A 13,928-nucleotide genomic window follows, 5' to 3' on the forward strand; every position below is an offset into this window, starting at 1 on the left:
CTTCTTGAGGTGCTTAATGTTTTTTTTTTTTTTTTTATCACCCCGCTGCCTTAAAAAAGTATATGACTCTGGAGGAGTCATTGTCCCCCATGCACATCTTTTGGAAACAGCAAAAAACAAACAAACAAACAAACAAAAAAACCAAATGACTGATTCACATATCTGGATAATATCTGGGCAGTACAAGACCCTGTGTAAATGCGACTGAGACTTGTATGCCATCTAGTGGCATTCGGTGGTATTACAACTCAACAACATTTGACCCTGCACCCATGGATTGTTTTTCTGGGAACACCACACACACACGCGCACACACACACACACACGCACACGCACACACACACACACACAGTTTTTCGTGGAAAATATATTTCGCAGGATGGGTTCAAAAAACTGCATGCCGTGACAGTTGGTCTGATGACCACATCCCAGTACACCCCACTCATATTTGCAATTTTCGGATTTTTTTTACGAAGGGGTTTAGGTTACTGATAAAGTCACAACGTTTCCTTGCCTAGTATGCAAGAATAGCTTTGGCACCATCTCTTGGCAGCTTGGAACAAATAAACAAGCTATCACACTCCAAGAATGGTTCCGGTATTTGTACTACGTCTCATTCTCTCCCGGGGGAAAATATACAGTAAAGTCTCGTTATATCGATATTCAAGGGAGTCTGAAAAAATATCGATATAACCGGGATTATCGATATATCCGACCCTGTTTGCATGTAATTTTCTCCGTGCGTGCATAAAAATAGTATCAATATAACCGGGACTATCGATATATCCAATATCGATATCACGAGACTTTACTGTATATCTTTTTCTGTAACTTGTTACATCAGAGCAGTTCCCCCTGACAAATGACATCAATTGTAGTAGAATGTTGACCACCCTCTACGGCAGGACCATTTTGACGCTGCTTCAGAGCTGGCTGATGAGCTGATCATTTGAATCAGGTGTGTTGCTCCTCACAGAGCTGGAAAACAGGCAGGACAGCGGCCCTCGAGGACCGACTTTGGCGACCCCTGCTCTATGGCTTGGGACAAGTTGAGCTGGGGTAACCCAAGGACGGACAGTGTTATGGTTAAGGAGCTTCTGGTGCGATCTCGGGACAATCAATGCCTTTACAGCAGCTCATGTATTTTGTTTTTCTACTTTCATTCCTTTCATCACTTTGCTGCTGTGAAATGTAAATTTCTCCACTGTGAGACTAATAAAGGCAAATCCAATCCAATCCAATTTGGAGAAAAGCATGGCAAGTGTGAAACTGACATTTTTTTTGTATAAATCCCAGTTTGGACGGCATGGGCTGAGTGCAGCCTCAGCCCATGCCTTGTGGAGGTCACGCCCTCACGCCACCCATATGGAGTCTGTTTTTGGGCTCTGGTGGTGTACCTGTTTCTCCGAGCATTAAAGAGAAGCTAGCTTGGCGCCCGGGGGAAATACAAACCTGGCCAAGAATCAACCACAAAAAACCAGCTGAGCTGAATGGTCTGTGCAAAAACTCTTCCTCAAAAAAAGGTGTTTTGCTAATTTCACAACACCATTCACTACTGCTTCATAACTGTTTATATTCATATTCCAAGTTCTATTGACTTGGCGTTTCACTGTGATGATTATGTGTTCCCTTCTTGAGCAATGCACATGTATTGGAAAATCCTTGGACTGCTGTTGCAAAAGATTGTTTTCAGATTGAATTAACAAATTCCCAAGTTTTCCCATTCATAGTAATCCCCTCTGGAGTCGAATGAAATTTTCTAGGCTCCTTCCGCGATTCCACTAAGCTCAGTGAATCAAAGCCATCTTGATGCATCCAATTGATGGACCCCCCCCTACCCCCTGAGCTTGTTAAAAAGGAACAAAACACAACATATTTTTAACGCAAAAATCATCTTTGGTGTGCCAACATCAGTAAAAAAGACTGAATAATATTGCGTTTGTGGAATAACAAATCAATGCAATAATTCATCAATATCAACTCAGAAGTGACATTGAAATTGTTTAATCCAATGAAGTTGAAATCCAAGTGCCAGAGAAACTGTTGCAAGCAATGGATTTTATCATTCCATCCTGCCTAAAATGGAAAACATGCAGCAGCCACCGGATGAAGTGCAGTGAACAGTAAAAACGTTACACATCAACTTCTTGATTGAAATCGATTGGCTCGCAAGCCTATGGAGATGATGATGGTGGTTCATGATGTAGTTTTTGTTCATATAATAAAACCAAATATGTAGCTTGCACTGCAGAATATTTATTGACTGGATGGTTATCTTAGTAAATGAAGCAAGCAATTTGGTTCAAAACAATCAAAACGTTCATATTTTAATTTACAACAGATTCTTTTCTTACAGACAGTGGCATGTATTTCGTTTTTCTACTTTCATTCCTTTCATCACTTTGCTGCTGTGAAATGTAAATTTCTCCACTGTGAGACTAATAAAGGCATATCCAATCCAATCCAATTTTTAGGTGTTCAATTACAAAAAAGGCACGTCACAACAATTTCTGGACACTCTGACCACTCTGTACACGCCGAAACATGTAAGGTAATTGAACACCTAAAAACGGCACTGTCCGTAAGAAAATAATCTGTTGTAAATTAGATTATAAGGAGACAGTATGAACTTAACATAACATAACGTTCATACGTTTGATTACACTTGGGAACCATTTTAGTGAAAATGTCGGGTAGAACTGACATTCTGATTCCCAAATTGCAGTCACTTTTTATCACGCAACCCTTTTTTTTTGTCCACAGTTTACAAATCAGAAAAATTCCACTGATTTATTAGTTTTTTACCCATTATTATAAGCATGAAATTATATATCTGTCTTGGATTCACCCAATCTATTGACATCAGTTGCTATGACGTCAGCCATCAGGAATTACTTTCGTGGCCCACAGGGAAATGATCCACAAGCAGTGGAGTTTTTCATTTGTTGTGTTCACCTTGCTCCTGGTGCAGTCTACACAGACAAACATCAGAGTGGAGACGCAGTAAATTCTATGACACTAGGGCCCTCTCCATTCTGCAACAGAGCGACATTCAGCAATGCGGCAGACACATCTCCTGCAACCTTCATTTGCGGCACCGTCCATCACATGCTTGTCCCTTGACGAGCCTGAGAGCTGCATTCGCTTGAGTTGACTGACTGTGTGCCTGAGGCGAGCTGAGGCTATTTATAGCTCGCTGTTTCTTTGTATGTGCTCCCATTGGAGATTTAAGTGGAGGATGAGAAGAAAGGGAGTGCTGTATAATAAGGTTTCGTTGGAGATGATTGGGCCCTGTTGCAGAGGGCAGTTGCGGTTTCATGGACATCTGTTCTCAACGCTTGCATTTCAGGTATCACCCGTGTGGTTTGGACTGTCAACCTTTGACAGTCATACCACAAACAAGACACCTGCCCAGCCCGCAACATCGCAGGTCCCCCTCATTTTCCCTCATTAAGGTCTAGGATGTAAAGCTGCTGTGGGTAATTTGTGCAAAAGTGGCTTCAAATTACGTACCAAGCCACAGGTGTCATAGCATGTAGTCATTTGGATTGCAAACACTAGTAGCGTGCTAGTGATTTGAATATACTCCTCAGGAGATATCCTCAAAGGCGATCTGTTTATTTTTGAGAGTGAGGTGAGACTACCTCTTATTTTTCGCCTCATGTGACCCCCACGGACGCAAACGGCACCTGTTTCTCACTGTTCAAGGTGGGGAATGAACTGTGGATCGGGACCAAACGTCCCATCTCAACCCGGGTCATCACAGGCATTGGTGCGTCTGAGGCGCCAGTGAGGCAGCGCAAGACAAATCAGTGCAGGTTACGTCCTGGAGCTTTGCTGCTAATTAAGCTCATGTGCCAACTTGGCCCACAGGGATCTCTGGAAATAGTCAGACGCTCGCCTGTTTTCCTCATTTTTTGTCGTCCAAAGGGATTTTACATGAGTTTCATCTCCCTTACAGAGAATAATTGCATGTTTTTGCCTCTGATGTCTCCATGTGGATCAGGTGATTAAACATCCCAAAGTTGGTATGTGTGTGTGTGTATATGAATGAATGTGTGCATATAATAATAATAATAATAATAATAATAATAATAATAATAATAATAATAATAAAACCTTTATTCATCCCACAATGGGGAAATTTGCAGTCCACAGCAGCAATTTGAAAGGGGGTAGGGGGGTGAAAGGTTAGAAAACAAGATTCATAAAAAACTGGACATCGTGCAAGTGTCAAGAAAGGCAGATTGATATATGTAGCTGTATTGCATCAACCCATATTTACAAGTGTCCAGTTTTTTTCCACATCATTGAGAATTGCGAAGCCTGACAGCAGTCGGTAGGAACGAGCGTCGGTACCTCTCCTTCTTGCAGTGCGGGTGCAATAATATTATTATTATTATAATAATAATAATAATAATAATAAGAATAATTTAATTTATAAGCGCCTTTCAGAACTCTCAAGGACACTTTAGTCTCAGGTTATTTTTTCTGCGGGTGTACATATATATATATATATATATATATATACAGTAAAGTCTCGTTATATCGATATCGGATATATCGATAGTCCCGGTTATATCGATACTATTTCTATGCACGCACGGAGAAAATTACATGCAAACAGGGTCGGATATATCGATAGTCCCAGTTATATCGATATTTTTCGGACTCCTGAGAATATCGATATAACGAGATTTTACTGTATATATATATATATATATATATATATACATTATATATATATTTTTTTCGGACTCCTGAGAATATCAATATAACGAGACTTTACTGTATATATATATATATACAGTAAAGTCTCGTTATATCGATATTCAAGGGAGTCCGAACAAATATCGATATAACCGGGACTATCGATATATCCGACCCTGCGCACATGTAATTATCTCCTTGCGTGCATAGAAATAGTATCGATATAACCGGGACTATCGATATATCCGATATCGATATAACGAGACTTTACTGTGTGTGTGTGTGTGTGTGTGTGTGTGTGTGTGTGTGTGTGTGTGTATATATATATATATATATATATATATATATATATATATATATATATATATATATATATATATATATATATATATATATATATATATATATATATATAAAATGTATATGCGCACACCGTTGGTGTTTTGCTTCCTGTCCTCCTTGGCTCATCCTCCCCGCCTATTGCCTCCTTACCTCTTGTCTTCCCCTACACCTCCTTTGCCTCCATTGCTCTTTGTCACGCTGCTTTTTATAGCCATTTCTTCCCAGGGCTCGGCAGCTACAAAAGCCTTTTCATGTTGCCACTATAATTACAGCCCCCCTACACACACACATATGCACGCACACACACGGGAGTGCACTAACAGTAGTGTGTCTTTGTGTTTGCGTGTGTTTGCGTGTGTGTGTGTGTGTGTGTGGGTGTGTGGGTGTGTGTGTATGCTCCACATGTTCTTTTATACACAAAAGGGGGAGCTATTTTTACCTCCAACGCTCCCCTCCAACCCCTACCCGCCCCCTTCCTCCCTAACGCCCCCTCTCCTCCCCCCTACCCATCCCTCTCTGCTGCTGCCAGCCACGTTTGCTATGCTGAGCACAGGCAATATCTGTCGAGCCCCAACATCTCCCCATCCGCATGCTGAACTCACGGCGATGCAGGCTGCTCTTCCCTCACATCCAAGTGTGTTTTTGGGCACCTCTGAAAATTCTTCATGTCACGGTCAGATGCTGGTTCGGTCAGCACTGCACCAGGATATACGCTAGCCGCCAAGGATATCGCTTGAAGCCTGCTTGCTCAGACTGAACTGCCTGATTATCAGGGTTGTTACTGCCAGTGCATCCCAATGTTGCGGACCATATTTGAAGCAGAGTGTTCTCTCTCTCCCACAGAGGGGATCCTGGGAAAGGAGCAGCCGCTGGAGGTTCTCAAGACGTCAGCACTCAACCACATCCCAACAGGTTGGACACCCATGCATGCTTGTTTTTGTGAATCAATGCCCGTGTGTGCGATCGTACTTCACATCCTGTGCTTCTTTGCAGTTTCATTTATGCATTAAACCAAAATGTCTGGTTTCTTTTTTTTTTTTGGGGGGGGGGTGAAATTGCTCTTGGATTTGTGAAAAGGAAAGCTAAGTTTCCCAAAACACTTCATCTTGCCGTCTTGTGCCACTGCACAGCAAAGCGGATGGGTGTTCTTTTCTTTTTATTTTATCTCATAATCATAATTGAACCGTCCTGGAAACATGATCACGAAAGACGTTCAATTTACTCTTGGACAAAAAAAATGTTAGCGTGCACTGCATATGTAGCTACTTTTTAGGATTCTCGTGCTGAGCATCCGGCAGTCAGTGGGCAGGTAGCTTGTTGCTTTTCATTTCCAATGTGTCCCAACCCTCATCGAGGCTTTTCACTTCCGTGTAAATGCTGCCAGTGAAGTTAATTAAATTGAGACTCACTGGAATCACCTTTGACCCCTCAAAAAATACATCAATCAAAATGTTGTCTCTGTTGTCTTTGATGTAAAGCTGAGCTTAGTGATCCTGGTTGTGCTTTCTACACACACCTGTCAGTCTTAAGTCAAATGTAGTTTCCTTGCTAATGTGTCCTTGAGGGTTTTGAAAGGCGCTTATAAATGAAATGTATTATTATTATTATTATTATTATTATTATTATTATTATGCAAATTGAGGGTTTCGTATTGCTCAATTAAATTTTGGCTTAAAAAGCAGGGATAACTGAAGCAACAAGGTAACAAGATATTTACTAACAATTTAAGCAATCTCTACAATTGTTTTAAAAGCATTTGGCCCTACAGTTGAAGTATAGTTGATTGTATGAAGCGTGTAACAAGTTGGAACTCGCTTTTGGTGAATGCTTTAGCTTTAGCTGTTCAGGATGTCATGATTGCAATCAGATTTTGTTGCCTGTCAAGGTCCAAGACGTGCATGGATGGAGGAAGCTGAAAGTTCAAGTCAGCGACTCACCAGTGCTGCTAATTGTACTTAATGTTTTCCAGATTTAAATAAATAAACTATATATATATATATATATACAGTAAAGTCTCGTTATATCGATATTCTCGGGAGTCGGAAAAAATATCGATATAACCGGACTATCGATATATCCGATCCTGCGGCATGTATATTTTCTCCTTGCGTTCATAGAAATAGTATCGTAAGCAGTACTATCGATATAACCGATATCGATATAACGAGACTTTACTGTATATGAAATTATGGCGTGCGCGCACATACAAACGCACGCGTGCGCACTCACACATACACACACGGAAACACGCACGCACGGCCACTTTTCAACAAAATGTCAGAAGGAAAAGGTTTCTTCAGCCGTCACTTTGCTGCTGTGAAATGTAAATTTCTCCACTGTGAGACTAATAAAGGCAAATCCAATCCAATCCAATCTGTACTTCCTTGAAGACCACTGGACCACTCCTGTACGACTGAGAGCTTACACAGACAAAATGTCAGAATGTATTTTTTGAAATAACTTTGTGATAGTACTCACCGTTAACATGAATGGTTTTCCGTTCCTCGTGATTGGTAAAAATCCAGGCAAACAATCGGAATGAAATTCAACTTGCCGGTTCAGAGGCGAAGTTACTGCTAGCTAGCCTGCACACGGCTCATAAGCTTCCACACTTGCTATCTGCAATATACTTCTTGCAGAAGATTGATGCTAACGTTAACATGGGGCTTGTTAAAATGTCACTGACATTCGACGGTTTCATCGATGGAATTGTTTCATTGCTAATTAGAATCAGAACATTTTCACTCCTCAAATGCGAATGCTCCGGTGCATTCAAGCTGAAGTGCACTCATTGGGCTCATTTAAAGGGTCGTTTACCTGTTTCAACATGACGGCCAGTATCATCCAATCAAAATGGCGCTTTCGGCCAACCTAGGTCAGTGTCATCCAATCAAAATTGTGCTATCCGCCGACTGCAGCCGCAACAGGAAAGGAATGGCGAAAAAAACGAGAATATGTATTTAGTTTTATCGGCGAGCCATATTCAATCATCAAAAGATCCATATATGGCTCGCGAGCCATAGGTTCCCGACCCCTGCATTAGATGGTGCAATGCTGCAGGAATACAATACAATACCTGTACAGCTTTATTTATACAGAGCTTTCATATCTGCTGCAAATGTAACAAAGCATTCGATGATAGGACTGCCCCCCCCCCCCACCCCGTGCTTTTGAAAACATCGAATGCTCTTTGGTGCACCTTATAATGCGGAAAATATGGTAAATGTTCAGTTTTTATAACAAGGGGCTGCACAAATATTTCTCAAAGTATTCTATAACTGTAAGTTTCTCTTAGTTTATGTAATATTGGGTAAATATTTGTAGTTGTTATTTTCATTTTTTATGTTGTTATTTATCTCTTGTCTTAGAAGTATGTATTTCGTCTTGTATTGCAATAAGGATCGGTTAGACAGTAGGTATACATGAAGCCCTGATTTATTGACATCCTAAATTGCGGACGTTCAATTGAGTGTTCAGTCACTTGAACATCATGCGCTTTGTTGGCAGGAGATGCAAAAATGCTTTCTTGACGAAACTGCATGAAACATGCACTGAAATCGTACCGACAAATTAGATTAGCACAGGGCCTAGCATTCCTGAAAAAATAAAAATAAAAAACCATGGCAGTGATAATTTGTTTTTTTGTTTTACGCGAAAATAAAACTGCAAATCAGCAGGCAATCTGGTCAGTAATCATCACTGACATCACTAAGTGGGGAATTTCGCAAATAAGGGATATGCTCCATAAGAGGGCTTTCGTCTCCATAGAAAATTGTGGAGGTCGACCAACGACATTGCATCGTCGAAGATCGCAAGTCATTTTCAACATTTAAATTAAGGGTGCAGCGAACCGATTTTCAACTGATTCGCTATCGGATGAAAGATCGATGTATTTTCTGAACATTTAAAGATCACAAAGCGCAAATTATCCAAATGTGCCAACATTTTGCCAAAATGTACTATAGTAATGAAGTTTTATATTTCACAATTCTTGATAGCTAGTTTGAAAGCCGTAGTAAGCAGAAAAATCTGCCTTGACCGAAAGAAGACGCCTCCTTGATAAACATTGACGCCGGAGAGTTGAGAGAGCTGAGAGTACAACAGACAGGTTAGCGATTGTGCCACATCCAAACGACATACTTCAAATAGAATTTTAACAAGTGTAAATTATTTGGTGACAAGCAAGCTGGTTGCATTTAATGAGGTCATAAATCAAGAGTGTCACTTGTAGATGAGAGAAGTCACACAAGCAGCCAACAATAATGTAGATGTGTGGACCTGTCAAATTAGGCCATAAATAATAATTTAAATGTTTCTTTAGCCTTTCATTACTGGTAATCAAATGTATCAAACAGAAAGATCCCTCAACCCATTGTAATGCTTGTATGGGCCATTTAACCAAATTGGTGCCATTTAGGTCCGGGGCAATTACACGAAAGGTTTTTCTATTATTATATAATATTATTATTATTGCACATTGATACGTACTGTATTGTGTTTAAAGTTAACAGTCAATTGGCGTAAAATGTCACATAATTGCTAATTTTATGCCAAATACTGACCAAACGTTAGTTTTAGTACAAACATTGGCATGATAACATCAATTCTCAGATGAACCACTACATAAACATGGATATATGTATCATGAATTTGTTGAGGTTTTGGATCTTGGACTTATTTTCGCCAAATCCTGAAAACCAAAGACTTGAAAACAGTTAGGTGCTACAAAAGTATGATTGGAGCAGTCCTATTTTAGATTGGTCAGTAATTAAAAAGATAATTCATAACGCACATGAGAGGACTGACCAATTGACATTGATGTATGAAAATACAGTAATCATCATAAAAGAAGGGTTTGTCATGATCCCAACAACGTACTCTTCTGACAGTTTAAAAGATGGACTGTGCTGTAATTGAGTGCATTTTAGCGGTGACACCCAGTTAGTATAGTCAGTGTCTGAAACTCATGACAAAAAATTAGTGGACACCCGGGCAGACAATTCTGAAAAGTTGCGGGCCCGGCCATAAAGTTCCGGCCCGGCCATAAAGTTGCCTGCCCCATTTTTCACAACTTGAAACACAATAAGACGACTAATGGAAAAAAAAAACATTGTTGCGAAGTATAAAGGATTTTTTTAAATTCAGGCAGTAGCGACCACAAATTCTCCCATGCTTAATTTATAGTAAATATCCCTTGGTGAATATTTTGCTCCAGTTGTCGTTTGTCGTTGTGGTGCACAATGCAATGTTTGCTTTGTGTTGTCTGCTCAAAGGTACGTGGACTCCACTTTATGCAAATTGACAAACGAACGTTCGTTTGGCAATTTACATATTCGGCACAGGCAGCCAATCAGAAGCCTGCTTCTGACTACACCTTGACTGAAAAGTGTACTTGAGAGTTTTGAAAGCCGCCGAGAAAGTGGAGTCCACGTGGCTTGTAGCGGTTTGTTTGTGGCTTTTGCGTTATTAAATAAAACAAACCTTTGATTTTTAAAAAATCGCTTTTCTTTCTTGAAGAAGTTGTCGGCCCTCTGGGCCGAGACGTTTTGACAGTTGTACGCCTGACGTAAAAGTTGTACGCCCCGGGCCACCGGGCAGACGCTATTTCAAACACTGGTATAATCGATGAACTTCCACATCTGCAATCAAGTTTGTTCCCCCCACCCCTTTTTTAAAATTTAATTAAATCAGGTCCTAAAAATCTCAAATCAAAGATCTCTGCTGCCTTGCATTGTCAGGGATAATTAGATCAGGCAGCCAGAAAAGTTGTGGGACGCGCCTGAGGGGTCGTAAGCATATTGTGGTTTGGTGCATGGAATTGGCAGGACGGTACGGGCTGTGGAGGTGAGCATTGGTTGATGTCTGAAAGGGATTGGACTCCAGTTGGAAAATCCCTAAAAGCATTTTTATGGTGTCAAATCAATTGTTCAAAATGTTTTTGTTTTTGTTCTTTAAATCTTATACTGATATTAAAGAAGATGAGGAAAGGCAACTATTAGTTAGTCGGCTCACTTTGCTTGTTCTCCCTGTGCCCGTGTGGGGTTTCTCCGGATACTGTGGTTTCTTCCCACATTCCAAAAAATGGAAATGGAACAATAAATTTTCCCTAGGTGTGAGGCTGACCGTGGATGGTTGTTCACCTCTATGTGCCCTGCAATTTGCGGGCAACTAGATCAGTGTGTACCTGGCCTACTGCCCGAAGACAGCTGGGATAGGCTCCAGCTCGCTCCACGACCCTTGTGAGGATAAGCGGATCAGAAAATAGATGGATGAATACAAGTAATCATTGTGAAGTATGGTTAAGATGTGTTAAAAGCTTAAAAGAAAATTAAGTGTTGATTGCAGCAGCATACAGGAAATGGTTGGAATACAGTATACGTCCCCAGACCTCAAGCCTATTGAACCATAGTTGGATGGATGACACAGAGAGATTGTGCTCATGGGAATTGTCAAATATCCCTCTATGCGTCTTTCCATCTTGTGAAATATGAAACAATTAGGTGCTGTTTTGTTGGTGAAAGAACGTTGTGCAAAATATCAAGGGTGCTAACAATGAGGACATTACATACTTTTTCACTACTTGAAGCAAAATTCTCTTTTTGAATTTTTTAACTAAGAATCTAAAGAATATAACTCCAGTGGTGCCAATAATTGTGAAAGGCAGTGTATATATCACTGGCTTATTCACATGGAAGTCCTTTGATGGTTCCATCCGGAACCATTTTGTGGTTGTCGATTTATCTGGGAAATGCGGGGAAAATTCCATGCCAGGAATTTGAGTTTGCTGTATTAAAACACCCAGAGAGTGGGTGAAAACGGATGGACAATATTCTCAACTACACAATGATGACATTGTGTTTAGAATCAATGGCAAGGGGAATCCATACTGAGGAACTCGGTGTATTTGAGATAATTTAGTTTTAAGAAGAGCACACCGGGCTGCATAATAAATCTACTGCATTCGCTGTGATGTCACTGCTGAACAAATTAAGCAAGGGAGAGAGAGTGAGATAACCTAGCAGTTTAAATACGGAAAGATGATAAACACGGACTGAAAATTGACGCAACAAAGGCACCCCAATGAGCAAGAAAAAGGGAGTTCCCTCCCAGAATCACGATGGCGAAAATGGAAAACACTGATGGATCACAGCATCTCCCTGTTTCCATATGATGTGAGCATTTGCCAACCATGCCTTACGAGGTTCACGACAAGGTTCTTGACATTTGTGTTTGGGCAAAGTGGTTTGTGTTGTGCCAGGGAGTCAGCACCCGCACAGGAACATTTTGTACAGCAAGAGCAGGAGTGTTGATGATGGCTTTGCATTAGCCAAGAGTGAGCTGATGTTAATTGGATCACTCCTCTGTTTCTGTAGTATTTTACAAATGAGAGGAGAGAAAGAAGAAAAACTCATTTACAGAAAATTAAACTAATATGGTTTGGTTGCCTCTCGTTTGGGATCATCTCAGATTTTGCCACACTCCCAGCAATAATTTAACAAAACAATCAGAAAGTCAGATATTGTGTTTTCAGATTTAAAATAAGGCAAGATACAGTTAAACATTCACTCTTTGTCAAAAGTCGCCAAACCTTATTGTTGGTGGCATCATTAGGTGAAAAAACACGAAAACAGATTTAGATGGTCGAAGACTGCTTGTTAAAAAATACTGCTCAAAATGAACAAAATTATTGTTGCAGTAACTTAATAGATGAGTATTAGTGTTCACTAGCACAAGTAGCATACGCATATGATCACCAATAAAACCGGTAGAAAAGAAAAAAAAATAGCATTTGCTAGTGACTGAATATGATGGTCCATTTTATTTTATTATTTGTTTTAAGCAGTAAATAGACAGGATCGACTTTATATTACCCTTGTTTTGGGGCTATGTTGTTTACCGCCGATAGAAAGACATTTCCACACGACCAAGGCATTCTGGATCAATATTTGCATTTTGGTCTCCGGTAGCTTGCTCTCAGACGCAAACTACTCAGAAGAGTCCTGTTCTAAATACTTTTGGCCATCTGTAGAAGGAGCTGAAATATTCAGTCTGGTGAAGGCTCCCTTCAAACCTGATTCAACTGGAGCAATTTGCTCATGGGAAGTGAGCCAAAATACATAAAATTGCGTGTGAGCGTGCATGTGCGTGTGTGTGTGTGCACTTGTGCGCAGCCAGACACACTACATATAAAATATATGTAATTATTTTTGGTCCAGCCACTTTCAAAAGCTTTGTTTTTTTTTTTTTTTTTTGGGGGGGGGGGGGGGTTGTCTTTGTTTATATGCAAATTTTTGTGATCGTACGTTTTTCATTAATTAATTGTAAGTTTGTTTTCTTTAACTACTCAATTTTAAGGTATTTTTTGATATTTAGCCATCAGCTCCGATTTTGTCTCTCTCAGATGTACTTTGTGAGGCAAACACGAAGGAGCGGCGCTGGATCAGTGTGATGTGCAGATTGATTGAGACAATCCCTTTGCTTTGGTTTTCTACCTGTTGCTGATCTGTCTTCTGGATCCTTGCCACGGCGTGACTTGTGTTTCAGGGCAGGGTGCAACTACAAGTCAAGTTATTATTTGTTGTTCCTACAACTTGGACTTTTGTCAGGGACTGTAAAAAAAAACAAATATATATATATATATATAACAACAAAAAATAACTTGACTTGTAGTTGATCTATTGGAATCAGAAATGGCTTATATTATATGAAAGGCAAAGCCCTCTAGATTATGCTTATCAGACCAAAATAAAGTTTTGTATCATTCATTGAGTTTTATTATTTAATTAGGACAGAATGGTCAGATTTTGCTTGGACAAAAGTCTTGCCGCATCCAAAAATCTTCTTCTTTTCCTTTCGGCTTTTCCCTTCAAGGGGTC

At 40.1% G+C, this 13,928-nt stretch overlaps 2 protein-coding genes across 3 annotated transcripts in view; one reads left to right on the plus strand and one right to left on the minus strand.

The window, feature by feature from the left end:
- The window catches only part of LOC148903210 (uncharacterized), a 54,407-nt gene extending 47,150 nt beyond the window's left edge, over positions 1-7,257 (minus strand). The window contains exon 1 of the mRNA XM_088997987.1: positions 7,038-7,257. The gene's annotated coding sequence lies outside the window, so the exon portion shown is untranslated. The remainder of the gene's footprint in view (positions 1-7,037) is intronic.
- LOC148903213 (histone deacetylase 4-like) overlaps positions 1-13,928 on the plus strand; it is a 52,356-nt gene that overhangs the window by 11,902 nt on the left and 26,526 nt on the right. The window contains exon 3 of one of the 2 annotated variants that reach the window (XM_088997847.1): positions 5,896-5,964. In XM_088997847.1, coding sequence (XP_088853973.1) covers positions 5,896-5,964 — 69 coding nt within the window. Of the gene's footprint in view, positions 1-5,587; positions 5,965-13,928 lie in introns of those variants that run through there. The other variant, XM_088997838.1, reaches the window with a different exon arrangement.

Source organism: Hippocampus bargibanti, linkage group LG01 (genome assembly GCF_051943395.1).
Source record: "Hippocampus bargibanti isolate YZ-2025 linkage group LG01, ASM5194339v1, whole genome shotgun sequence".
Classification (NCBI taxonomy): Eukaryota; Metazoa; Chordata; class Actinopteri; order Syngnathiformes; family Syngnathidae; genus Hippocampus; species Hippocampus bargibanti.